We start from the raw sequence: 27,163 nt of genomic DNA, 5'->3' as shown, positions 1-27,163 counted from the left end.
AATCCCACGAACAACGAACATCAGATTAGACAAACATACCCCAGAAATAATAGCATTAGGGACTCTTTTTTAGTCCCGTTAATTCATTTAAACTTTTTATCATCCTCTTTAAGCTCTTTCCCATTCACTATTCCTTTACCTCATTGCTAGCAACGTTTGTCACACACTGTTGGGTAATTAGCATGATGTGCATACGGGTGGAGGTGTAACAAGGGGAGAGCTTTATCCTCTAAACCTGCAAACCTACATCTGGGTTGTTTATTATGATGCAATTAGTTTGTTTGGCCATCTGTTTTGACAGTGATTTACAATGGAAAACATTTTATTTTTTATATTCGTAGATGATGAAATCCCGATTGAAATACGTAGTTACCAAAGATTTGTCAATTTTTGAAGTTTTTGTGATTTCCCCCACATTATTTTATAAATTGAAAAAAGAAATAATTGGACACGACGTTACCTTACGCCATGCAACTTTTAAAAACATTATGAAAGTTATACTTTTTTGCCTTTATTCAGTATTCAACCTTATGAGAGGATGTAGTTTACCTAGGTGATAATAGAATCTGATAAGGAAATCTAATTTGATTGAATACGCCATAATAAGAGCTCTGATGACAGTCCATTAAGCCGCTTACTTGTTCTAACGTTGGCCATATAAATATTTCGCAAACAGTATAAAATGTTTTAAACGCATATGCATTTTACACGGAAACAAAAATACTTTTACCATAGGAACACGTATGATAAAATTCCATTATACCTTGAGTATAATTGTATTTTATGATGATAACTACATTAAGTGTATTCTTCAGCATGAGTTTTTAATCGCCGACGTGATCAAGTCCCGCCCTGCTAAATGCAGTGAGGTGTCTTAAAACTTTCCGGAGGAAACGAGGTAGATTGAATTTCTGAAAGCACTTTTGGAAGTTTGAGTCACTTCAGCTATTTTTGATATTTTATCCCAACCACAAAATACGTCTGACGTATCTGAGGACCTAATGCCTATAAAACCCCTGCTCTTAATAACAGAAAAAGGAATACGGTTTTAACAACGTACTTTGTTCAACCGAATAAAGCTATCGTTTCTTTCAATTTCCATTTCATCAAAACCTGTTACACTTCAGAAATGGCGACAGTTTCGTCAACATTTCACTGCTAAATTTAATGTAGTGTTCATTTTAAAAACAGAAAACTTTTCAAGGAATTATTTGATTTCCTACAAAATAATCCTTGAAAAAATTATTCAATGCTCATTTTTGCAAACACATTGGTGCCAAACAACACAAATTGGTAATCGAACACTTTACTAGATATACACATTTCTATACGTCCGCACCTCCACCGAAGACCCTAAACTTGCCAAGTTTCCCGCCATGCAACATCCAAATAGGAATGACTAGAACAACACCACTCACTCTCTCTCTCTCTCTCTCTCTCTCTCTCTCTCTCTCTCTCTCTCTCTTTCTCTCTCTCAGTGGGAAGAAACAGTCTTGGAATAAAAATCCCAAGATACGTGGCAGAGACACTTCTGACCTTAGTGCAATGAAAGAGGTGAGTTAACCGTATTTTCGAAAGCCTAAAACTCGAGAATAACATGTCACTCAACATAGCAGACATTCAAGGATACACGAGGAGAACAGTTGGAAACAACATATCGACCACACTCTAAAAGAGTAAATCCGGTTCTCCTCCCTCAGAGCCATTAATGGGCTTAAAGGCTCATTCCGCCTCCTCATCATTTCCCCAGATTCGGGCCCATAACCTGAAATTGTTTAAAGACGTAGGAAGTGGTCGCCGTGGGATATATTCTCAGGACCGAGGAATTCACTTATTGTTGGTGAACCAATCGGCACTTAACGTGAAGATTAAATAGATATTATACGTGGGATCGAATCTCTTTTCTATGCTTTTACGTGTCAGGAACACGTAAGAAGCATGATAAGAACCTTGATCCCAATAATTTAAGATATGTCATTCATCAAAGTGTGTTGAATAATGCGAAAGAAAAATTTGGATTATTTCGGACAGTTTAATCCACTCCTCTCTTTGGGGCCAATAATTCGATCTTAAAAAGTTGCTAAGATGAATGGACAATGACGAAAAAAGAAATTACTTACAATTATTAGAAATTAGCACTTCAATGCTCTGAAAATGTAATGTTTAGCGCTACAGTCACGCTGCGGAAGTACCTACATGTTTGAAAATCATTTTTGTGAAGCCATTCAATCAACTAAAATTAATAACAATCATATTTATTATGTGTTGTGCATAATTTGACTTCAAACGTATTAGAACTTCAAGGTGTGTTAATGTATTCGCATTCAGTGTTTCTGAATTTTAAAGGCTTGAAATATCACTGATGAATCACTAAAAACATATTTCCCAAAAGGCTGGCTCGTCCCAAAAAAGGAATTCGGGTTAAGGAGGCTTCTCATATCGATCGATGTCAAGTTTTTCCCGTGGTGGGATTGGTATTAGATTTAAAATATGCCAGATACAAGAAAGTTAGGACTTAAGCTGTCAACGACCTCCTATTTCATATTTCCTGTAGCTTTCCTCAATAATTGAACAATATGTTAAAAAACATTCAGAGTTTGACACTGATGGGAGGAATAGGGAAGCACGAATCTTATCTTAGAGTGGAACGTGGAATTTGGGAAGAACAATGGCAAGGGCTCTCCAAAGAAGCAAGATCTTAGATGAGAAAAGAAGGGACGAAGGTTTCCCACAAAGTCCCAGCACACCATCAGGTTTTTCAATCCGTCACAATTCTCAGAGATGTAAAGTACTATCATATATATTAGATACACTCAAACTGGAGTTTTAATTCTATGTTCAGGATAAAATATGTGGAAATCCATCGTGACGGAAGTAAAAAAAAAGCATTTTATCTTTCCACCAATTTTATTATTCCCAATATTTTCATCACTGAAGTGGTATAAATAACCTTTTAATGGAGAAATACAGTAGTCCTCATTCAGAATATGCTGCTAGTATACGGGATCCTCACGAAGTTGGATAGATTGCCGAATCGGATCTCGTGCATCGCAGAGGAGCTAGATTTGTAAAACGTTGTCATGATAAACTTAGTAGCCTATCCAAAATATTAGAGGAGCTCGGCTGGGAATCACTCACGGAGCGATGGTTAAATTGTAGAATAAATCTCTTACAAAAATTGGAAAGATGTATTTTTAGTAGTGATGTTGAAAATGTATTATTAACCCCATCGTACTACGGTAGGCGAGATCATTTAAATAAAATCATAGAGATTAAGTGTGGAAACATAATAAATTCGGGTTTAACTTTGTGGAATTCCTTCATCATGAGGGTAAAAAGAAAATTTACACTTCCGCAATAAAGATTTAATAATTCACAACCATGGTTTCAATGCTGCGCATCATCATCAGGTAACATACATCAACATTTTTTCAATGTTACCTGATGATAATGAGCAGCATCGAAACCATGGACGTGAAATATTAAATCTTTATTGTGGAAGTGTACGTAAAGTTTCTTTTTACCCTCATAATTAAGTGTGAAACCCATGGATTCAAGATGTAATTTTTTTCCACGTACGATAAAGGATCAGAATAACATTGACCGCGGTAGGGGTAAAAATATTCGCCTCAAAATTAGACTTCACCCGAAAATCCTGCACCTTGTTGGGAAAGGGTGAAAAATAGTCATATTAGAAGAGCTGGAGATAAAAAGATATGGAATAAATAAATGTTCTCAATGAAATAGTTTTTGATAGATATTCAGCATTACTGGAGAACTCCCTCTCATTCAATAAATGCCTTTCGACCTCCAACCGTGAACTTTCCTGGCCAACTCCATTTCCCCTCCCGCTACTGACATCGTCCACCTCCCTTTCCCCCACCTCCACCACCCCCACCAACTTCAACCAATCGAGCCACCTCTTTCCCCCCGCTTCACCTCCACTCATGAGCATACATATATGTATATATATATATATATATATATATTAACCGAAATGCATCGAAGACTTTGTACCTGAGGACGACCCCGATGCGTTGACACTAGGCGTACCTAATAAAAGAGGTGGAAAGATACACTGTGCTTTTTTTACTCCCGGGGTAAACTGGAGTTAATAGTGAGATCCGAGAAAACATGCGCCATATTTTTACGCGAGGAAAAGCAACACTTTGTGCCCTCCACAGAAGAATTTGAATTCACTGACCCAGATTTCGACAACTTATACAGCCGTATTAAAATGAGGTGTGTAAGCTGTCTAAACATGGGTCGGTGAATTTAAATTTTCTGTGGAATCTACTAAGTGTATCTTTCCTCGAGGAAATATGACAAAATTCCAAAGAATACCTCGGTAAAGTATTGAGCACATACGTGTTCCAGACTGCACTTTATCACCGTGGCAACGCGTCTTCTATTCTGATAAAACAAGGAGCGTGGAAAATGAGATGGCGGAACGATTGGGGAGGAAGTAACTGAGTTCGAAGAGGGAAGCCGAGTCACGAGTTTGTAATTAGGGGACTTTCGAGTGACTCCGTTTTAGGTTTTTGGACTGAGAGTGCTCATAAGAACAACTTTCACTTTTATGATAATATTTTTATTCGTATAATGGTTCTAACACAATGATTTCGCCGGCGTTCCAGTTGGATTCTTCAGGTAAACTCCTGAATAGAAATGTACCATCAACACCAATACCCGGAAGCCTTCAGAGAAACTTTCCCCTAGGTGAAAATCTCGTGAGAGGAGGGGCTTCAGGGGTTCGTTAATCCGAAGACAAAAAAAGGAAATATCTGGAGAGAGAACGAGAATAGAACTTTCATTAGAATGAATCTCAGGCCATTATGAAATCTTAGTTTCCATACGTGAGTCCCGCAATTTATTAAGTAAATACCTAATTCCTGCATTTTACCAAACATTAGAGTCTCCTATTTTTTCTAAAGGTTTTTCTTTGTAGCACCTGGTGGTGGCGGGGTAACGTCTCGGCCTGCTAACCGTGAGGACCTTAGGATTAGGTATTTGTAATAATTTATGTTGTTATTTTCACGCTAAAAATACTGTGTAAAAGAGCAAAACTGTCAAAATAGTTCTTAATAAAATAGATAATAATAAACACAAGGAAATTACGGAGACGCGCCACTGACTAGAAGGTGACCCGGCTGAGGAAAGAAAGAAGATAGGAAGAAGAATATAACCGTCGACCAGGAAGTGCATGTACGATATACAAGTTAGAAGAGAAACCCAAAGTCGAACGCACGCCTTCCAATTACACTACTTCTCTCTATTTTGCGATCCATCCAGTCTCTAAGGAACTGATCCCCTTTTTTTTTCTTGACAACAGCCACCGGTTTTCCTCCCAATATCACTGCCAAAGTACTAGCAGTATTTCATGTTATTTTTTCTTTCCAGTAACCTATCTTTTCCATGGAACGATCTGACTACCCATTACTCCTTAGCATGCAGTTTCCATAAGTCCTTTCCCCATTCAGACCGGAGCGTGCTACGACAGCAAAAAGAATAGATTACGTTCACTACAAAGAATTAACATCTTGAGACTATTAATTCCATGCTTAAAGTAAGTATGTATGCAATGTAAAATTTGTATAGAAATATGTATGTTTATATATATACTTATATCTTATTTATATATATATATATATATATATCTTATATATGCATATACATATATATATATATATATATATATATATATATATATATATATATATATATATATATATATATATATATATATATATATATATATATATATATATATACACACACACACACGAGGGTCATCCGGAAAGTAGTACCCGTTCGTGAAATAAAGACACAAAAGTAAATATTAACAAACATAAAAAAATTTATTTGAAAGAGGATACTTTAAACTACTTCTCAACATAATCTCCAAGCAAATTAAGGCATTTGTCATAACGTGTGACAAGTTTCTGTATTCCTGCTGCATAGTCCTTCGCCGCCAGCTCATTGAGATACGCGAGGGACCCATCTTGCACAAATTTTTGCATAATGCAGATGGTGTTTAACAATTTCATGAACAATTGTTCGAGAAACATTGGGAAAATGCTCACAGATGTCATCAATTGTGACGCGCCGATCGTTCCTCACGAATTCGTCAACTGAGCTCACCAGTTGGTCTGTAATGACAGACGGTCTCCCCGAACGCTCATCGTCGTGTGTGTTCCCCCTCCCCATGTTGAAGTTGCGACACCACCGCCGAACAGACGACTCGTCCATTACATTGTCTCCATACACCTCCTTTAATTGGCGATGAATATCACATGGGCGAACGTTTCTTGCATTGAGGAATTTAATCACTGCCCTCACTTCACAACTGGCGGCGTTCTCAATTTTTTTAAACATTGTAAACAATCACAGAAACAACACAGGCAATGCTAGCGTCACGCAACTTGGCTCAGAGAAGGCAGACAAGCCACTGAAGCTATCTGACCTCGTCCAGCGGCTACTCGCGTCGTCAGCACTTCATGCGGCACGAACGGGTACTACTTTCCGGATGACCCTCGTATGTATATATATATATCTTCTATATCTTCCGATGAAGACGGAGCAGAATTCCGTCTAAATGATCAAGAAATAACGTGTGAGTGATCTTTCTATGTGTTTCTATATTATTTGTTGCTTTCCAATTTATTATATATATATTTCTCGTATGTAATTGTGTAGTTTGTAAATCCACTGATGGTTAGAGTACCAGAAGAATTTATTTTTTTATATTCACATTTCATATTCAAGAAATAAATATGTGTCGAACTTCTCCACCGAGTAAAGAAGCTTTTGATTCAATACGACGCTGAGCGTTCTGGTTCGCTAAGGGAAAGGTACTACTCGGCCTCGAGGTGTAAACATCATTCACATTTCTGTAATTTCACCACTCAATTCAAGTAAAGCACTGCTTCATTTGCTTCTTCTGAGTTCACGTCTCCTCATGCCATTCAGCGCTGAACTTAACACGCACTACGACCTGGGCACGCGAATGGGAAAGCAAAATCTCATTTGCAATGACAAAAAGTTTCATCATCATCATGGATGATGTCATGGATCGAGTTCTGCACTCACTTCTGTGTCATTGAAATTAAGAAAAGATTTTATTTTCCTACTTTCAAATACTTTATTAAGCTCCTCGTTCGTATTATAAATGTCGGGAAAATATAGCAATACGCCTATATAGGAGTGTCAAGTTTCTTATTACAACCTGTAATATGTCCTAGTTCCATAATTGAATTTCTTCTTGCAGGGTATTCAGGAAACTTTTTCTTCTTCGATACTTTGGAAAACAGTAATTCATAGTTCGGACGAATGAGTGACGTCTTCGTCTGAATATTCTGATCTGAAAGAACTTCGTCTGAATATTCTCTTATATTATGATGTAGCCTCATAACTTCCAGGAGGAGGTTTAAAGGGCTGACTAAAAAATTCACTCTATTGCCGCAGAAAGTTTGATGAAAGGTGCTTCACTTCTTGGATAAAATAATGACACCTTGACAAGTGTAGATCATTATATGGTTTACAGTATGAACAAAAGGAGATTGAAATTGGAAATACATCTCAGCTTGCGGAACCTACCTTAGACCTCTAATGCTGTGCTTTTTAGCCTAACAATGTATATCTACCTCGTCTGCATCAAGAAATAATATTAACGAGCAAGTCTCTTTTTTTGGGAGAGTACATTACACCAGCCTATTTCAATCATAGGATAAATAAGGAGAATGGTACATTCCAGAATGTTAATATCAATTATCACACACCTACAGTTCCATTGGTTCTGCATGTATTTATTTACGCTTATTCAGTGAGGATTATTGGGTACACGTCCCGTTCCAGTGGGTAAGTTTTAATCTTTCATCTATAAATTTTCTTAGAAAATATTTTGGACAAATATTTTTTTAAATGCTGTTAAACCCCTACTTTTTATTATTAATAATCAATCAAACCGGCGATGGTTTTTGTCTTGGAAGTATTATCTTTTATACCTTCCGGAGTTTCTAATCCTCAAACAGTTGCTTGCAGATTTATACGGCGGATAGCGGAGTGAACGAGATGATGTGGGAAAGAGGGGTAATGACGGCAGGGTTTCGAAGGAAGTCATCAGTTTCCAGCCTGCCGATGATCGGCCGTCAATTTTCTTAACAATTAACACTCACAAATCAAGTGGGTGGAGGGAAAAGGGGCGCGATTTTGTGAACAACGATGGCCTCTTGTCCTACTTTTTCACCGAAAGGGAAGAAGGATCTAGAAGACAGCAGAGTCCTTCACGGACCGTGATTGCCGTTACGCAACCAATTAGGAGTGTTTGTCATTTCGGCCGAACAGCGATATCATCTCGGGACTAGGGCTACATCAACTCAAAGGAAGCATTACGCTCCAAGAACATAAAGAATTAGAAAAATTGGTTGGCGATCAAGAGCCATGGTCAATCTGAACGAGGCGAACATGATCTTACGCTGCAAAGAAGATTCTTTATGAAAGCACAACGTGATTAACTATTTTCTCTTGCAAGTTCCGTAAAAGAATTGGGGAGGCCGGCGTCATGCTTCACTCTCTTTGCCTTTGATTCCTTGTTACATTTCTTGACCTTCCTGCGCCTTACGTAAGAACTTTATATCATCTGTCAACACGCGCAGCCGAACACCACAATACAAGGCACTCGACTTCCAAAAATCAATGTATCGGCGGCTGCATCTGTCGGCATCAACTTATCGGTTCAGTCGTGCGATAAGAGAATTAGTTTCGATCGATATTGACACCATGACGGTACTTTTCTCCATGACAGCGAGAAGGCCCTCGCTTTCACTATGTCAGCACTTTAAATAAATTGATCATGATACTCACTTCAGAAGAAACAGGATAAGATGGACCCAAAAGGATTTCCGATAAAAACTGTTATCTTTATGAGGGAAACGTCGAGAAGATTAAATCGCTACTCGGGTATCTCATTACACCGGGAAGGAAATAAGACGGTTTCCTATTATGTGTCACATTTTACTTTATGCGTTCACAAAATATATCTTGAGGTGTTAAAAGAATAAAATTAATAAGAATCAATTAATTCATACAGCAGAAACATTACGAAAACATGTTCAGAAGCAAAAATTAACGAAACTGTATACGACGAAAGTACAGTGAAATCTAAAAATTGATTACCACGTCACAATGATAACATTAGTAAGAAAATTGTAAAGCAAAAGGTAAAATTTTATTGCATCTAAACTTCAATGGTGTTGACTTTAACAACACTATTGCCATTGCAAAGTTTAATGGAGTTTAATTTCCTCTTGAGGTGCATGGCCGATGCAATTAAACGACTGAGTTACGGAGGTGGGTAACGCGCCCGCATTCTAACCCTGAAACCACAGATCCGAGTGTTGTAAAACCCCTGGCGATTCGAGCTTGGGGGCACCTAATGAAAAAAAGGCAAGAGGGGCTTATGGAAGACAAAGAAGGAGTATAAAGAGGAACAAAATATACTCTTCAAGAAACATTTAGTTTGGTATTTTAATGAATGCTAGTTATTAACCAGCTGAATTATGAACTGTTTATTCTAAATTCAAATTGCAATTATTTTGCATAATATAACTAGTTAACGCTACACGAAATAAAAAATGAAAATTCTGGGCACCCTGATACACCATAGACATTAATGAAATGAGCACATTATGATAATTTGGAAACTAGTTATTCATTATATTTTTTGGGCCCGCTTTTCTTTTAGTAATGTTCTTTTGAGCGATCAAATGTACATATTTCCATCCCACAAACTGGTAAAAAAAATTATCATTCATAAGCCAGGCGCATAAAATAAATTTGTTTGACGCAGAGTGATCTAAAAATACACCAACAGGATGAATTAAAAATAAAAAAGAGGAAAATTAAGACACATTTAGGCACGAGATGAGATGATCGCTGATAATCTTTAAGAAATCACGCAAAAATACAGCTACGCGCCTGAACAATGGCATTGACACCATTAAATTCCGACTACAGGAAGCGATAACGTGAAATAATTACGACTGTAAATGTTAAAACCACGAAACTCGCAGACTTCTGCCTTTGAATCCACTTCTTTGATCTCTTTGAATTTCTTTCTTTCTTTCTCCTCCTTTGCTTTTTGAATGTTTTGTCTCAACCCCTGCATTTACTCCTCGTAAAAGCGAAATCCAATTACTGTATATATCATTTGGATAAAAGCCAGAGCGCATAAACGTACTGATTACTTTTTAGATTGAAATCAGACATCCAACCCCTGATTTTGCGTCGCATTAAAATAAAAACCTTTTCTTTCCACTAAAGTCCCGCCTTTCTAAACTATCCAGTTAGCACTGACCTAAACCATGCTAATTCACAGCCCTTCCATACCCATTTGTGTTAGCGTTGACATTAACAAACTGTTTATATGTGCGAAATATTTAGGCTACCCCGAAATTGGCTATTTAGCGATAGCGCTGTAAAGAATAAAATCTAAGCCTCTCCTTCATTTTGTAGAAAATGGATCCCAAATATTTTGGCCTTGGTCACTGGATAATCGCGAAGTACCTTGCCGATTGTATCAGCATCGGAAACTTTGATGCAAAATGTTAAATATCGCTCAACTTTTATTTTTCACATTTGTACGCCTCCGCAAGGCTTGGGTTTTCACGTATTCGATATCACCGTTAGAAGTTGTAGCACATGAGAGGTCTTCGGAATTTTTCATTGAATTGCGTTTAATGGCGGTGTTTGACTTTTTCTCCTTTCATCTGTGAAAGGCTCTTTCCTAAAAAAAAAAGAAAATTGACTTTTGGTGTTTCCGAAAGGAATTAAACTATTTTTGTGCCCTTTATTCCGACATCTTCAAAGATGTGTTAGTTGATTCATAATTGCAGGGTAAAACGGAAGATTTCCTGTCGGATTATTTCTTTTTGTAAATCGGTCTTGCGGAACTCCATTCACAAAGATAATGACTGAATATTGAAAAGGAAAATCTTCTGTTAGCAAAGAACAATTAATTGAATGTAAAAAGTACACATAATTTAAGAGGCCATACATAATGTTTAATAATATAAGAGGCCAAAATATCCTCAGTACTCGAGCAGTAAACGCAGACCGATTTGTTTCGTAAAATATGAAACTGGTTTCGTACCAAAGTCGATCTGTATAATTTTCACACCTTTATCTAAGTATCCAAGTAAATTAAATAAGCATCCATCGTTGATGAATTTCTAGTGGCAATAACATGTTAGCATCAAAAAATATGTTGCCTCCAACGAGTTAAGATGCGTTAGACTAGCAGTATGCTGTAGTTCCAACCCATAAATTTAAACATCTTGCAAGTTATTATTACCTCGTAATTAATAATTCATACGAAAATGTTTACTTTTAATGGTGTTTTGTGGGCAGGAGTATCTCTTCAAAATAAATTACCTAGTCGATATGGTTATCCATTTAGCGCGGTTAGTAGGATCTGCCACCTAATTCAAGTTCCACCTTGGTCATTAGTATTGCGGATAAGCATGACGCATTCTGATTTTCATGAAAATCATTACTTTTAAGAGCTTCGGTCGTCGAACTAAATGGTACCTCCGACTAAGAATAAGGTATCGTATAATGCGTTTTATGTTTCGAGTATTGTCTCAGAGTTATTTTCAGACAATTTTAGAAAAACATAAATTAATACAATAGGATGATTAGTAAATAAAAAAGGGATTAAATTTATTTCTTTAAATTTTATTTCTTTAATAAAAATGGAACAGTCATTTCCATGAATTAACTTTAGCACATTTTCATTGATTTTCTTTTTCCAAAGCATCATTAAGATTAAGAGAAGATAGGACCTTTAAGATAATCCTATTTAATAATTGAATTTTGATACAAATGATTCTTCAATCCGAGAAATATGCGTCAGAGATTACATTTCAAATATTTACTGCTTTTTACGTCATAAAATTTTTTTCCCATCGCCTTTGTGCAACGGAATGGCAGAATCTGCATGCTATATTGCAAAGAGCCTATTTGTATTCGCTTAGATTTCGTTCGCCCTATTAACCGTAGAGGTAGACACGTAAAGTGCGGTGTGGGGAAAACAGCAATCCGAGATTTTTAAAAATGAGAGCTGAAGAAAATAAGGGCGTGCTCCAATGAAAATCAATCCACCTACTGGAACAAAATTGAGGATTCCTAATTTAGCTAAACGAGAAAATTTTCCTTCGATCGCCAATGCTAAGAGGCAAAATAAATGAAAATGCATTCGATGTGATGCAATGGAAATGGTGTGCGCGAAAAGAGACGTACCCGAAATCAATTCTGCCACAGGAAAAAATATGAACAACTGGAAGAGAAGTCAATCGCACAATTACCGGTAAAATGGAAACCGACCAATAAAAATTGAAACGTGAACAAAAAAGTCATCACAAGCAAAAAAAATTACGTCAGGATTAAGCTAAATCACTGAAACTATTTTTAAAAAATAAAATGATTGACGAGGGCGCTGGTGAAGAGTAAAAATACAAAACATTTTTGTACTGAAAACGCTTCGAAGGATATTTTATTGAAATTTATTTAATGGAAGTCAAGCTTTAAAACGTCCACAACGATATTTCATTTTTACTTTTTAACAAGGAAATAGAATACTTACGGTATAGTTCAATAATAATATAGATGAAAACCGCGGGCATTGACCAGGAAACACCTCACTTTGTAAGTTATTCGTATATTTCAATGATTTCATTTAGCATTCAAGATGTAGCTTCATGAAATATCTCGCAGTTATAAACCCCGTGTTGAGCCGAAGATTGTATGGGTCACCAAATACATAAACGTGAAAAACTTATATTAATGCCAAGACACTCTAACATGAGAGGCAGGAAATGTCCTGGTACGGCTCGTCTTCTTGTAAATTCGTTGAGTTGTAAAATTAGATGGTAAACCATATGAAATCAGTCTGAAAGGTTTCAATAGGAGAAGAGCATTTTTTACATCAACACCTGCAGAAATCAATAGTATCACTCTCAACCTTGTGAAATCATATTTTAAAGAATTAGAAAAATGTTTTAGATTTCAAAAAACTTCATTGCGGTACGACCGGTTTCATAACGTAAGTGCAAGCTTCAGGTACCTGAAGATGACACATATGTGAAGAAACCAGTCATGCCACAATAAAGTTGGCAGTTGGGAGAAAGTTTTTTCTATTTCCTCTACCTACAGGAATGACCAAGATGTCGATAGAGAGATTATAGAGTTATCGAGATGTCCGACAGCTAATTCCTGGTTGAGGAAAGTACAAAGCACATGATTTGATTGCCTATTCAAAAATGAAGAGGAGTCAATTCAGTTTTGTTTCTACTTTATAATCATGAGAATATTCGGAATATCTGTCTTTTCTTCGGAAAAAAATTCCAACCAATCGGTTAACTGAAGGATATTTGAAAACTGGAAAATACCGCTTAAATTCACGCAAATTAAAATTAATATTTTTTGATTTAATTTAATTATGAGTAATTAAGTATGCTTCTAAAACAATGACCACCGAAAAGGTGGAAACGCAAATAAATGAGGGCACAAAATTTCGATTTCGAAAATTATTCAAGTTATATTTATTTAAAAGTGTTTAAGTATTCGTAACAGTTTCTTTCTAATGCACATGAACTAATCGTGGAAAAATAGTGCAACGAAAAGCTTATTAACGTCAAATATTACTGTCCGTGAGATTTGTTCCCTTCAGAATGTCACAAACAAATCCTGAATATCGCAAAATAATGACTAATTATCATACGTACCTCTAATTCAAACCATTATACCTATCTATGGTAGATATTACCTAAGGTATTTATATTTATTATCTAAGGTAGATATAAAATAGAAGTAAGTATAATTATATGTAATAACATTAAAATATCTTCAAAACTAGCTTACAAAACACCTATATAATTATTACAGTTCCTTTGAAATGGTGCAGCGACGAAATACGACCTCAGCCTAAAAGGAATAAAAAATGTATCAAACATCAAAATATTTCATTCATTGGCCCTTTTCTGTGAGTTAAACTTATAAAACTCAGCGGCAAGAATTATTTATTTAAATGAGTGAAATTCTTAAAACTATCTCTTTTCTAGGCTATGCTTGGGACTCGTTTCAAAGAACTAATTCAATTTTACTAAAGACTAAAATGGCGTGCTTCCTAATGAGATCCGAAAAATGAAAGTGATGATATTACAGAGAAATAAATCTTTCAAACACTAATTAGGTAATTCATTTTCCAAACGATGATAACATAAAATGGCGCTACAGTAATGGGACGTAATAAATATGCATGACTTCAAATTTTTAAATTACAAAATGTATTCTAGAAATAATGTAATCTTGGAATTATTTAATGAAGCATAAAATTAATCAAACTTGTTAAAACAACACCTTAATTATACCAATTCTCAAATATATGGTTTACTTATTTTGAATATTACTATACCGACGACAGCACTGGATATTTAAAATACTATATATACATTAGATCGTGAATAAAGCATTACCATCACCGAGAAAACCGATTAAAATTAGTCATTTTCCAGATTAAAAAATATCTTGACATCATGCATACAAGGTTAACATATTTCGGGTACCTTTATGGCCGGGACTGTCATTTAGCACAGTCAGACAGAATTTCGAAAGAGAGGACTATAATTTATAAAGAGCAACATCAGTTGTAAAACGGACTTGCTTACAATTTTGTTACTCGTGCTCTCCGTTTTGTTCCATACACCCCGGTAGCGATTAAAGTTCCTCATCTAATGATGCATGAATCGGCAGTACAATAGATCGATATAAATCTGGTCACTTTTCATTGTAATTAATATTTTAATGCCTGAGAAAAGGCATGTTAGTCAAAGAACTTCGATCTAAATCAATTTATTAGCGAACTTTTGATAGCCATACTCCAGCATAAAAAGTTACCGGAGAAAAGGCAATTTCGCGTACGATTACAAATTACGGAATTAGCGGCCGAGGGCATCCAACATCGTCCTCCTCTTAACAATCAATTCGAAAAATCACGTAGCTGGCACATTCATGACAGAAAAAGCGTGCGATAACATTTGGCCTTCGTGGCGGATGCAATTTTCATCCCCGAGGTCATATTTTATTAACCACGTCACTCAGGAACGAAGCTTGATGATATGAATTCACGGCCCTTTGCTTACAAATAAATGCAAGCAGAATTCCACTAAGACTTTCCGCCTTTATTTCTTCTGCGATGCCAATATGCACGCTCGGAGCTCGTATTTTTTTCAATATTGGACAGAGGGAGAGAGGAAACCAGTAAAATGGCAAATTAACCGTGGCGGAAGAATCAAGAGACCGGAATAACAAAACAAGACGTACAACTCCAAATAATACGAAAAACTCGTGTTTCACTAAGCGAGAACATGGGGTGAATTTCTTTCGATGAGAGAGAGAGGTAAAATAAACAAGGTGCAATAATCCCAAAGTCTAACATGCATTGCTCGTTGTACGTTCTCGTACGAGTATATAGGCGCTCGACCGCTGAGACAATCCTCCCCGTAGTCCTAAACGTGGAAGTGTCCATTAGAAAAAGAATGCTGCACGAATGGAGTTAGGGTCGGAAAGAAATATTAACCCTAACTAGATCTCTAAGCAATTCGATAGGGGTTCTTAATCCATAATTGTGTATTCTTTGAAATAAATGCTACAATGCTTCCCCTCCTCATAACGTCGGTACCGTGAAAAAAGTTTTCCTTTTTATTGGCCTCCCACGTGTTCCACTTCTTTCTGAAACAGTTAGAACGATTGCTAATTTTTAGCCACTTTAAAATATTTAAGAGTAGATTACGCGTTTGCCAATACACAGTATTCTTGATATACGCACACATAGTGTTAATTATTGTTTCAACCAGATTCTCTACAATAACAGTCGCTTATAGAGATTATTAAATTTTTTATATGGGGTAGTAGTATTTAGGTACTTTAAATGGCTAAGACATAAAATAATTGTCATTTATAGAGTTAAATTCATTTCGTTAATCAAACTCAATCGTGTTCTCGTTTAGGTAAGAGGTTTATTAACTTCTTCCCTAAATGAGAACGCGTTTATGAATAATATATAAAATTCCATCAAGTGTTAAGCTTAGCAAGAAGTGTTTATCACTCATATCATCCTACGTAGTTCAGTTTCTGCCAAAAGCTCGATTATCATATGTAGTGGACCGGGCGATAAAGAAAGATGACTTGGAACAACTTGCACTTGCAAAAATAATCGAAAATCGAGGAAAAATATTTTATTTGATTTTAATTTACTCTCAATTATTTCAAAACGTTTCTTAAGAATAAATTCCGACTCGGCGAGGGCGTTGATATTCCACCGTTAGTGATATCCTAAGCGAAAATTCAAATGCTTTTTCAAATTCAAGTTTCGGTCAGTGGTGAATTTAGTTTTGGAATACTTTATGCAATAAACACATGATAAACACTAATGCTCAAAGCCGCTTATTATTCTATCTACACAATAAATATAATCCTTATGGCTAAATAAAATCCTATTTCCCAAGTAATGAATTAGAAGCATGTATTTGATTCTAAATAAATGTATTTATTTAAACTTATGACCACATATGCACAACATTTATAGCAGTATAATAATATTAAGCAGCCTGTAAAAAATTGCTGCTTCGAAATTTAGTGGCTTATTGATGACAGTCCACAAACATCGAAGCAATTATGATAATATTGGCATTCTACCGTTTAAGGTTAGATGCAGACTGAACATGGTCTACACTTCCAAGCCTTCCTAACAAGACACAACCTGTCACCCCACAATACAGAAAACCCTTCTTCAATGGCGCATACTTCCTTTCTACCTTCATTCCGTCCTACTTTGAGACTTACAGTTCTATAATCCTCAAATATGGCTTCCTTTCCCTTTTCTGGAATGGGAACTTATATTGATCTGACGAAGTCTTCGGGCCAAATACCTCCCTCATAAATGCTACGAATTTTTCCACAAAAATTCATCCTTCCACGTCTTCCTAAATCCTTACGACGTTTCGCGGGTATTTTACCTATCCCCACGGCCTAACTTGATTACATTTCCCTAAATACCCATCAATATCTCTAAATCAAGTATTCCTGGACGTAAGTCATTCTCAGAGACGCCATATTCTCTGCGCCTAAAATTGATAGCCCTAATATCATTAACGAATAAATTCTCTATGAAGTCTTTCTATCTCTCTTGAATCTTTCCTGGGTTAAGTAATTATGTCCCTGCCGTATTGTGTGAACGGATTTTCTCTTGTAATTTCCTTATAGAGTTTTCACTTTCCTTTACACCGCACCCAGTTTTTCTTATATTTTTGTCCCTCCTACAGAAATCTATGTTTATATTTTTCCACTACCTTCTCTCCTCAATCGTCCTAATCGTCTCGCCCGTCATGCATAGTTTTCTTACTCTTTTAATAAATTACTGTTCCTGCATTTTCCTTTGCATTTGTCGGTATAACTCTTCTGAGATGTTCCCATCTCTCTTCTATTGTTCTCGTCTCCCTGCTCTCACTCAAATTTTTCCACCACCTTCTTTTCGTTCTGATTAATGTTTCTTCATTACATCTCCCCATCCGTCTTCCCTCTATTATCCTCTTGAATCTGACTTTACACTTCATTACCTCAAATTATGATCTGAATCCGCATACGCTTCCGGGAAAGTGCTATTGCAAATTAATTGCGCTGTTCATAAATCTGTGCCTAACCATAATATATTCTAACTGATATCTCTCTGAATCCCCAGGTATTTTCCAATATGCTATTGAGACTATGGAGTATTTAAACCAAAGGTTCATTATGATTAAAGCGTTTACCCTACAGAATTCTACTGCTTTGCTCCCGCGGTTACTTCTTGTACTTTAGTCTCCTACTTCACTACCATCTCTTCCTTCACCTTCTAGCCTTCCAATACCCAATCAATATCAAATGCTTCTGTGTCAGAAACACCTGCAACTATTTTCAATGGTTGATCGTATTAACTGTCTAAATCTTCCTCCCTGTGATTACTTGTCGAGATGTAGACATTAATAATGATAAAGTTCTTTGATTTATCGTGAATTTTCCTAATAATATTCTATCAGTCACTGCTTTGTGTTCGTAACGCTACTTCCTACCATTTTGCTCAATACCATTTCCACCCCTCACTAGCCTCCCCCCCCTGTACATTACTCTGTAACCGTAGTTTCAGTAATCCCCAATCCATTCCATCTCACCTCGCAAAGCCCTAAAATGTCTCATATGTATACGTCCCGCTTTATATGTTGTTATTTCTCTGTCTTCGACCTCGCCCAGAAGTCCCTATTCTGACTAGTTCGGTCTCCTGTTTTTTTTCTTTTCCTGCTGTCGTTTCCGCTTCGAAATTATTTTGCGTGATAACGACCGTGGACACCTTACTTCTCCCACTCCCGGGAGCGATGTAGGGCCCAGTTGGCTGGGTCTCGTAGAAGCTATTACTCATCTTCAGATTTGTGTCCATCACATGTTCCTAGGATAAATAAATGAGGTGGTACACTTGTTTTCCTGTCCAGAGTTTTTTGTCTAGAGTCAAATCCTTATTCACAAATTACCAGGACAATCCCGAGTGTTGCTAATTTAACGTATTTTTATCTTTTAGGGCCTACGCAGACGTTCATAAACGACTTTTTCATTGTCGTGTTTTTTTAAGAATTTCAAGGGAGAAAAAATTTCACGGAAACCAATTTTCGCGATAACAGCTTAAGTATCCAAATCCATCGCAAACTCGAACACCTTATAAATGATAAATTTTAGGAAATTGGTTAGACATTATCTTTATTGAAAGGGTACCAAAATACGCAGATAAATTGTAAGACATTTTGATAGCCCATTATTTTCCAATGTTGAGGACCTGTTGATTAATTGTGACATCTTTGTCTTAGAAAAACACAGACCTGGTTGCGAATCCATTTTTTTTAGATAATGAAGGCCTCCAAGCAAAAAATGCAATATTTCAAGTATACATTTTTATTATTATGGAAAATTATTTGATATAACAATTATCCATCTGAAATTCAAGAACTTTAAGGTAACTGTTTGTGCGAAAATTTGCCAAATATTTTTTAATAATGAATCAAGTGAAAATAACCGAATTTTGCCTTTCTCGAGGAAAAAACCCAGCTTCTTGTTTCATTTTTGGTATGACAAGTATCATCACATTTTATACAAAAATAATCTCTGATAAAGATCATTTTGTAGTTCATCAAACATGTCTTCGTAATATTTGAGATTACCGGGAGAGGAGAAATAAAGTGAAGTGTTTTATAAACAGGGATGGTTTGTCAGACTTCACAGCCCCACCGATCCAGTGTGACATACCTGTACATGCAGTTGATTTGTTTCTATCTTGTCTGAAAATCTTGGAATCAAGCTTCAATATACCATAAATATATTTCGCAAATTATCAACATAATCCGTAGTTCTTAATACTCTGGAATTCCACTACTCAATCGATTGAGGAACACATTTTGAAAATAGAACAGTTCGCAGGAATTAACAATGGTCATTTCCAACTGGACGTATTTGAAAAGTAAAATTGCCACCGGTTCCAGACAAGTTTACGGCAGGAATTGGGATTTTCTGACCTTTCTCTGGCTATTACAAACATTCCAGTCGATCGCTAATTCTGATTAATATAAAATGGACGAGGTTGAAACGGAAAAACGCCACCATTTGTTTCGAATTCAATACAAATAGTACCATATCACGCGGACCTAATTATGACAACAATTATGTGCCCCTGTTTCTCCCCTACGGCTAATGAAGTCGTTTCGTAATGACTAATCTGGTGATATTTTATATCTGCTGGATTAGCTCTCGAGGTTTGCTGCGTACGGAACATTTTGTGGCTCAACGTTTCTAGCCGTGTGAGATATTTAAATCGTTTTTTTTAGTTCCGCTGTTTTGTTCACACCATTGTAACCAATTAAAAAAAAGGGAAAAGGGTAAAGTGTTCACAATACGGGCTTCGCACCTGGAGATTTAAATAACGCGAAAGGAATACTGGAACTAAAATGTTCCGCACGCTACGAACTTTAAAGCTATGAAGTAGAAACAATCCGATGATAAAGCGCAAGTTTCTCTAACATTTTGATATTCGGAAAGAGGTGAGAACAAGATATAATTTTGAGTGATTTCCTCGTTTATATTATAATATTTTTATAACAAAATCACCAACTCAGAATTATCTATGTCAAACCTTGAAAATGGACGTGGGATTGGAATCGTATCGATTGGGCATATAAGAATCCTTAGGATAGGTCTTGACATGCTTTCCAAGAATACGAGATAATCACGTCCGGTGATAATATAAAAACAAGAAAAGAGTTCATAGACCTTTTTAGATTCCATCGCCAAACGAGATCGATTATGCCCTCAGGAAAGCTATTAGAGAAAGTAACGCAACCCCTTGATTATTTATCTCGCGTTGAGCTGTTATCAAATAAAAGGAGGGTAGGGAAAGCTATGTCCGCTCGTAATAGTAACTTGTTGCTGCCGACATGGCATCAAGTGATCGATTCATTGAGCGACGTCCCTCAAAAAATTCCCCGGCCACCTCCAAACATTCCCCCCGCACACAAAAACCTTTACCACGTAGTCTCCCACTCCTTCCCTTTTTCCCCACCACCTGCCCATGAAACCCATACAGTTTTCTATCCTCTCACACGTTTAATCCCAACGGTACGCCCCTCATTCGTGTCCACCAGATTCATCTCTCACTAGCCCCTCCCACATGGCAACAACCGGCGCCGTCCTACCTAAAAAAAAATACCTCAATCAGAAATGCTTAACAAAGCACTCGGGTAACTCGGCCGCGTACTAAACTGCAATCAATAAAAATGACGTCTGCGAATCGAGCCTCGTGTTGAGGAGGGAGAGGAGGGGTGGATTCAGTCAAAACTTCCAGGTGACGTGGCAAGGGGCCTACGGGGACGCGCGCGCTGACGGAGCGCAAAAACCCGGTGGTTGAAGTGATTGGGGGACGAAAAGCACTGAAGACATACAACTGTTCCGCGGAACACACGTAAATTCAGACCACCCAAGGATTCCAGTAATTCTTCTTCGATTTTAGCTTGAACTTTCGTTTGAAACGAGAGCGGAGGTAGGGAGAAGGCAACCATCGAATCTCTAGCTGCGGATCGTGTATTTCGGCTACGTGGAAAGACAACTATTGGCAGTTAAAGCAAGGGCCGGAGAATAAGCAAGTCAAAATGTTGGTCAGAACTCTGAAATCGCTGTTTTCTTCACTTTCATCGCAAAGAATTTATGTAGTATCAGACCGTCACATTATGGCACGTTTCACTATGAACCATCTAGATATACTTTTCCCCATAAAGTGGTCAATCTATACATAAATCCATTTTCATGATTTACTGTTTGTGACCGTCAGTTCTCGAACGGCAATATAGATGCATTGGTGTAAGCAGGTGATGACATAACGCACACCCGAATTAAACACGCACGTTTCTAGAGAAATCACATTTCTATTCACTGCTTTGAACAGCCAAGAATAAAATTTTGCATCAGTGTTACTTTCCTGGAATCTTTAAATGGCTCTCAAATCAAGTAAGCTCTGAATCAAGTAATTTTGAATGGATACTAAAGGCATAAAATATAATTCGCCATTTTTTATTTCTCCAAATAAATAACGTTGACGTATTTTCATCAAAATAGTCAAAAGTATGAAATTAAAATTATTCTCCAATATGGTACAAAGAATCAAGTACAGTGATATCGGAGACGATTTGTAACAACCATAGCATGTTATAGTATCCTTTTTAATATAAACGACAACCATAATTCTAGGGAATCAATGCAATTCTGAATGTGTAGAGGTCGCTATCCACGTAGCTGCTTTTCCTGAACAATTACCGTTAAAATAAAATCCCAGCTCTAAGAATTAATATCATTGCTAAATGCACGAAGGAAAAAATATTTTTATTATTTATTGATCAGTACACGGATACAAGGGGAAAATTTATCGTATTCATTTTCACAAGTAACTTTAAGGTGGATTTAAAAAGATGGAATAGTTTCCGGGAAGCAAACGTTTTCCAACACCTGAAGATTTTAATTTTTCTCACAAAATGCTCAGGCAGGGAAATAAAATTCATAGCCGAGACCAATGGAAGAGGCCCCTCAATACATTACGTGTAGACGTGTTAACTGAGTTACTCCTGAGGGCTTCAGAAATCTACGAATCAAAAGTGCATTTTTGAGAATGAACTTGAAGTTCATTTGCATTAGCTTGGGGAAAAAAACAGGTTAAGCGCCTCATGAGTCACGAGACAAGATTAAGACTTTTAGAAGAAAAAAAACGACTTTGCCTCCGAAACTAATGGACTTATTAGGGACTCCATATATTTCCAGAATAGCACGCCTGGAGGTAAAAGGAGTAACGCTCATGACGAAGATTTAAAATATTTGTTCTTCTCTCACACGATATACGACCAACATAAAGATTAGACAAGCATTTGTAATAAAAACATATCGTTATTTTTCAACTCTATAACAAGCACCCTGTAAAATAAGTTCACTATTTCTTAAATTATGTCAAATCTAATGTCCTTGCAACCTATGCAACACTCCTAAATGACGAATGTAATAATTTGATACTAATGCGGCTGTACGTTACTTAATGTGCATTTCATACAAAATAAAATAATTATCATTCAAATCTCAATAAATTGCGCGAGAACCATTTTAGTCTACGTGAGGACTTCAAACCTCTAGAGTGGGAGGAGAGAAAAATACGAGGGAATTAAGTACACTTCCATCGAGAAAAGAGCCCACGCGGATTCGTGTGTGTGTGTGTGTATGTATGTATGTATGTATGTATGTATATATATATATATATATATATACATATAATTTGAACGGCACAATAAAACACAAAAATAAAATAAATATCACGTAAAAGAACACTTTTACGGGTTATCTATTTTATTTTAATGTTCCATTGTCCCATCCAAATGTTATGTTGCTCTCATGAACATCATATATGTGTGTTTGTATATATATATATATATACATTATATATATATATGTGTGTGTGTGTGTATATATATGTATATATATATATATATATATATACAGAAATAAACAGATAAATTTGGGTCTCTTAACGGAAGCTGAATATAAAAATATCTCAAGTGTCACTTCCTTCTAATGTTTCCATTGTGGGAAATAAAATATATTTAATCATCCAAATCTTTTTTCAATGCCGAATACTCCCATATATATATATATATATATATATACAAATAAATATTTACCTCTCTCTGAAGCTTGAGGCTTCGAAAAACGTGTTTAAGTGTTGTCAACCCCGAAAACAGATATGAAGAACAATCGGAACCCTACCGATCCTGAAGACAATATAAAAAAATGAAAGATATGCAAAATGCAAGATTTATCCTTTTTTGTTCCATTTCCCTGATTTAATATTATGTCTCAACGCTTCTTGAATTAAACCTACCTCTCAGAGAATTAAACCTACCTGTAGGCAATGAGGAATGGCTCTTTGGGCCGTATGGCGCCAAGAGATGGCTTATTAATACATCTCGGCCTATTGCCTCTAATTGAGTATTAAGTACATATGAAAATTCTCTAAAAATCCATTTTGGAAAATTATTCATTACAGATGCTAGGGGCTAAACATCGCATGAAAAATATTCCTCTTTTCAATATAAGCAAAAAATCGAAGGTTATCACTCTTTATTATGAAATTTTCAATGGTGGTTTTACGATTTCTTTGCTGAAACTAATTTACATTGCTTAATTTCGAGAATTTTTTGTTTGTGTCTCTCGTACGACAAAAAGTTCATATTTAAATTACAATAAAACGATTAAGAAAAAAATTTCTAAAATATTTTTAAGAGTCAGAATCAACTATTTTTACCTTCCATTAAACACCTAAGTGGAGGTTGTGAATGTGTTGCGATAAACGCCTATTTGAAAAACAAAATGGTACCTTCATCGTGAGAAAAGTTACTGTGATAAAAGTCTAGCAGTTCTTTCTTCCCAACGAAATTCCTAACTGTTCCGTTCCTGATGAGAATTCCTGGCTTGTAAAATAAATTAATACTGTTGTTTACCTCGAGAGTGAGCCTTCAGAAGTTTCATTGATAACAGGAAAAAATACAGCTAAAGCTTAAGAAATACCAAACCAAACAAACCACAGTAATCGACCAGAAGGTAGGTTAATAGGCGAGGGTATAATTCATCTAATACTACGAGGGTCATCCGGAAAGTAGTACCCGTTCGTGCCGCATGAAGTGCTGACGACGCGAGTAGCCGCTGGACGAGGTCAGATAGCTTCAGTGGCTTGTCTGCCTTCTCTGAGCCAAGTTGCGTGACGCTAGCATTGCCTGTGTTGTTTCTGTGATTGTTTACAATGTTTAAAAAAATTGAGAACGCCGCCAGTTGTGAAGTGAGGGCAGTGATTAAATTCCTCAATGCAAGAAACGTTCGCCCATGTGATATTCATCGCCAATTAAAGGAGGTGTATGGAGACAATGTAATGGACGAGTCGTCTGTTCGGCGGTGGTGTCGCAACTTCAACATGGGGAGGGGGAACACACACGACGATGAGCGTTCGGGGAGACCGTCTGTCATTACAGACCAACTGGTGAGCTCAGTTGACGAATTCGTGAGGAACGATCGGCGCGTCACAATTGATGACATCTGTGAGCATTTTCCCAATGTTTCTCGAACAATTGTTCATGAAATTGTTAAACACCATCTGCATTATGCAAAAATTTGTGCAAGATGGGTCCCTCGCGTATCTCAATGAGCTGGCGGCGAAGGACTATGCAGCAGGAATACAGAAACTTGTCACACGTTATGACAAATGCCTTAATTTGCTTGGAGATTATGTTGAGAAGTAGTTTAAAGTATCCTCTTTCAAATAAATTTTTTTATGTTTGTTAATATTTACTTTTGTGTCTTTATTTCACGAACGGGTACTACTTTCCGGATGACCCTCGTATATAACTAACAACGTGTGAAATCCACAAATCAGGACAGAAGACCAACTCATTTTCATGTCCTTCCTGTGGATTCTCTTCAAGATCTGGCACATAAAAAATAATAACATGGATGAAACAGAAGGTGTTCATGCATGAATGTATGCCATGTTTTTTTTTTTATATATGATTTTGTCGTTATTGCATGCGATTTTTTTTTATTATTTTTCTTTTCTAAATTATGGGTGGTGTCCTAGCACCCCCCGCCACACGCCCTTGCGGCGGCTTGCGGGGTATTGAGTAGATGTAGATGTAGAAGGTGCCCATAATCGTCACTGGGAATCCAGCCACGGTCTTTCGATCAGGAGCCCAGAGATATGGACTACCCATTGGACTACCACGCCCATACCAAAGATATACATTATATATTATATTAATAAGTTTCATCTATGTGTTGGTAAACTGTCAGGCGACAACATTTGTAAAAGAGGGAGAATATCCTAAACAAAAATTGGTCATGAAATATTTGCGAGAGTAATTACAGACAACGATAACAATCGGAGTGCGACCTTCGAAAGATAAAATACTCTAGTGAAAAAAAGTAGAGTAAACGACTAGTAAAAGGCAAATAATACTAATACAGACCTAAGTTATTCACTCAATAAAAAATCATACATGTGACTTAGTTTTTGACACAAGTGAGACGTATTAGATTAGACAGTCGAGAAAAGAAGATTGAAGGTAATGGAACATGGTGCTCCTTAAGAAATATGAAAATAAAATGGAGAGAGAGTAACAAATGATACTTCGAAGAGAGGGTGGAGAGAAAAAATTATGGAGAGCAGTATCAAGAGGAAGAGAAAAACTAATTGCACACACACTGAAACACTACAGCTTACTGACGGCCGTAACTAAAGGAAATGTTGAGGGGAAGAATTATTTAGAAGGACTGGGATGAAATACGAGAAGCAAGTAATGGAAAATATGAGCCCAATAAGATATGAGGGAAATGAAACAAAACAAAATAGTTTGGACAGCTACCACTAGCAAGCGATTCTCTAAATTGATGATATGTATGAATATATTGGAAAAACGTGATAAATCTAGGGATAGAGAAGTTAAATGTGAAACAGATGTATCTTAGTTATTCCTTTAACAACTATGTACATACTTAGTGCATGACTACACTCATTTTGCCATTTGAATCTAATTTCATGACAAGTGAATGCCTTGCACAATACCTTACACAATATACCACAACGATACTTTTAATTTGTCGTCTAAGATTGACCGCGTGAGAGTGTTGCATGCCCAGGAAATTCTCTCAGTGCCCTATCGTTTGTTAGAGGCGAGGGTTGGAGAGATTTGGAGACATAAAAGGTTACCAACCTGAGGCTGAGGATGGAGAAGAACGTGTAGAAGGCGAGCATGAAGTACACGCATCCGAAACCAATGGCGTGCATCAGGAACAGCCACTTGAGCTGCTCCGCGGCGGTCTCGACGGGCCTCGCCCCCACCACGGCCCCCCCTACCGTCCCGCCAGCCACCCCTCCCACATCTCCCAGCGACGTAGTTGCGGTGGCCAGGATGGGTGGCTGACCCGTCGTCGAACCATTCCACAAAAGGTCACCCTCCGACGCGGCCGCCGTCGCGTTCAAGTCGCCCAGAGCGCCATCTGGAGGAGATGGATAGGGAAGCTTTCAATCACCAAAGAAGAAAAAAATAAACTCACCACAACCTTTCCATTTACTCTTTAACAAAGATCGCGTTGCGGGGGCTACGTTTCCGTGCAACGCTTCGCCTGGGAAAATGCCTGATCCGGGTCGCATGCGACTTCTCTTTCGGTGTCTTTTCAGACTATGCATCTGGAAAAAATTGCATACGACTTAGAAGGTCTTTTTTTAAGACTTACTATCTTTTCTTTTTAAAATCACGCTTATGCCTTCTACTTGGGGGTAAAAACTTCCACGAGAATTAATTACGGTAAATGTTTTCTTTTTATGCGATGACGATCCATAAGAAAGTTATGTATAAAATGAAAGTATTTGCTTGCTTCGAGAAGGTATTTAGCTAAGTAAATTGGACGCAATTAATGAACGTATTGCATAAAATAGGAGCAAATTGGAGGGGTATAA

At 36.9% G+C, this 27,163-nt stretch overlaps 1 protein-coding gene across 1 annotated transcript in view; it reads right to left on the bottom strand.

The window, feature by feature from the left end:
• The window catches only part of LOC139696829 (uncharacterized), a 79,265-nt gene extending 52,741 nt beyond the window's left edge, over positions 1 to 26,524 (bottom strand). Inside the window, exon 1 of the mRNA XM_071595709.1 lies at positions 26,418 to 26,524. Coding sequence (XP_071451810.1) covers positions 26,418 to 26,491 — 74 coding nt within the window. The 5' untranslated portion in view covers positions 26,492 to 26,524. The remainder of the gene's footprint in view (positions 1 to 26,417) is intronic.
• Positions 26,525 to 27,163: the final 639 nt, after the last annotated feature.

The sequence above is a fragment of the Hetaerina americana genome, unplaced genomic scaffold, assembly GCF_022747635.1.
Source record: "Hetaerina americana unplaced genomic scaffold, ioHetAmer1.1.p SCAF_7, whole genome shotgun sequence".
Classification (NCBI taxonomy): domain Eukaryota; kingdom Metazoa; phylum Arthropoda; class Insecta; order Odonata; family Calopterygidae; genus Hetaerina; species Hetaerina americana.
Note: the sequence above shows the minus strand (reverse complement) of the source record. Positions and strands in the feature narration are given on the sequence as shown.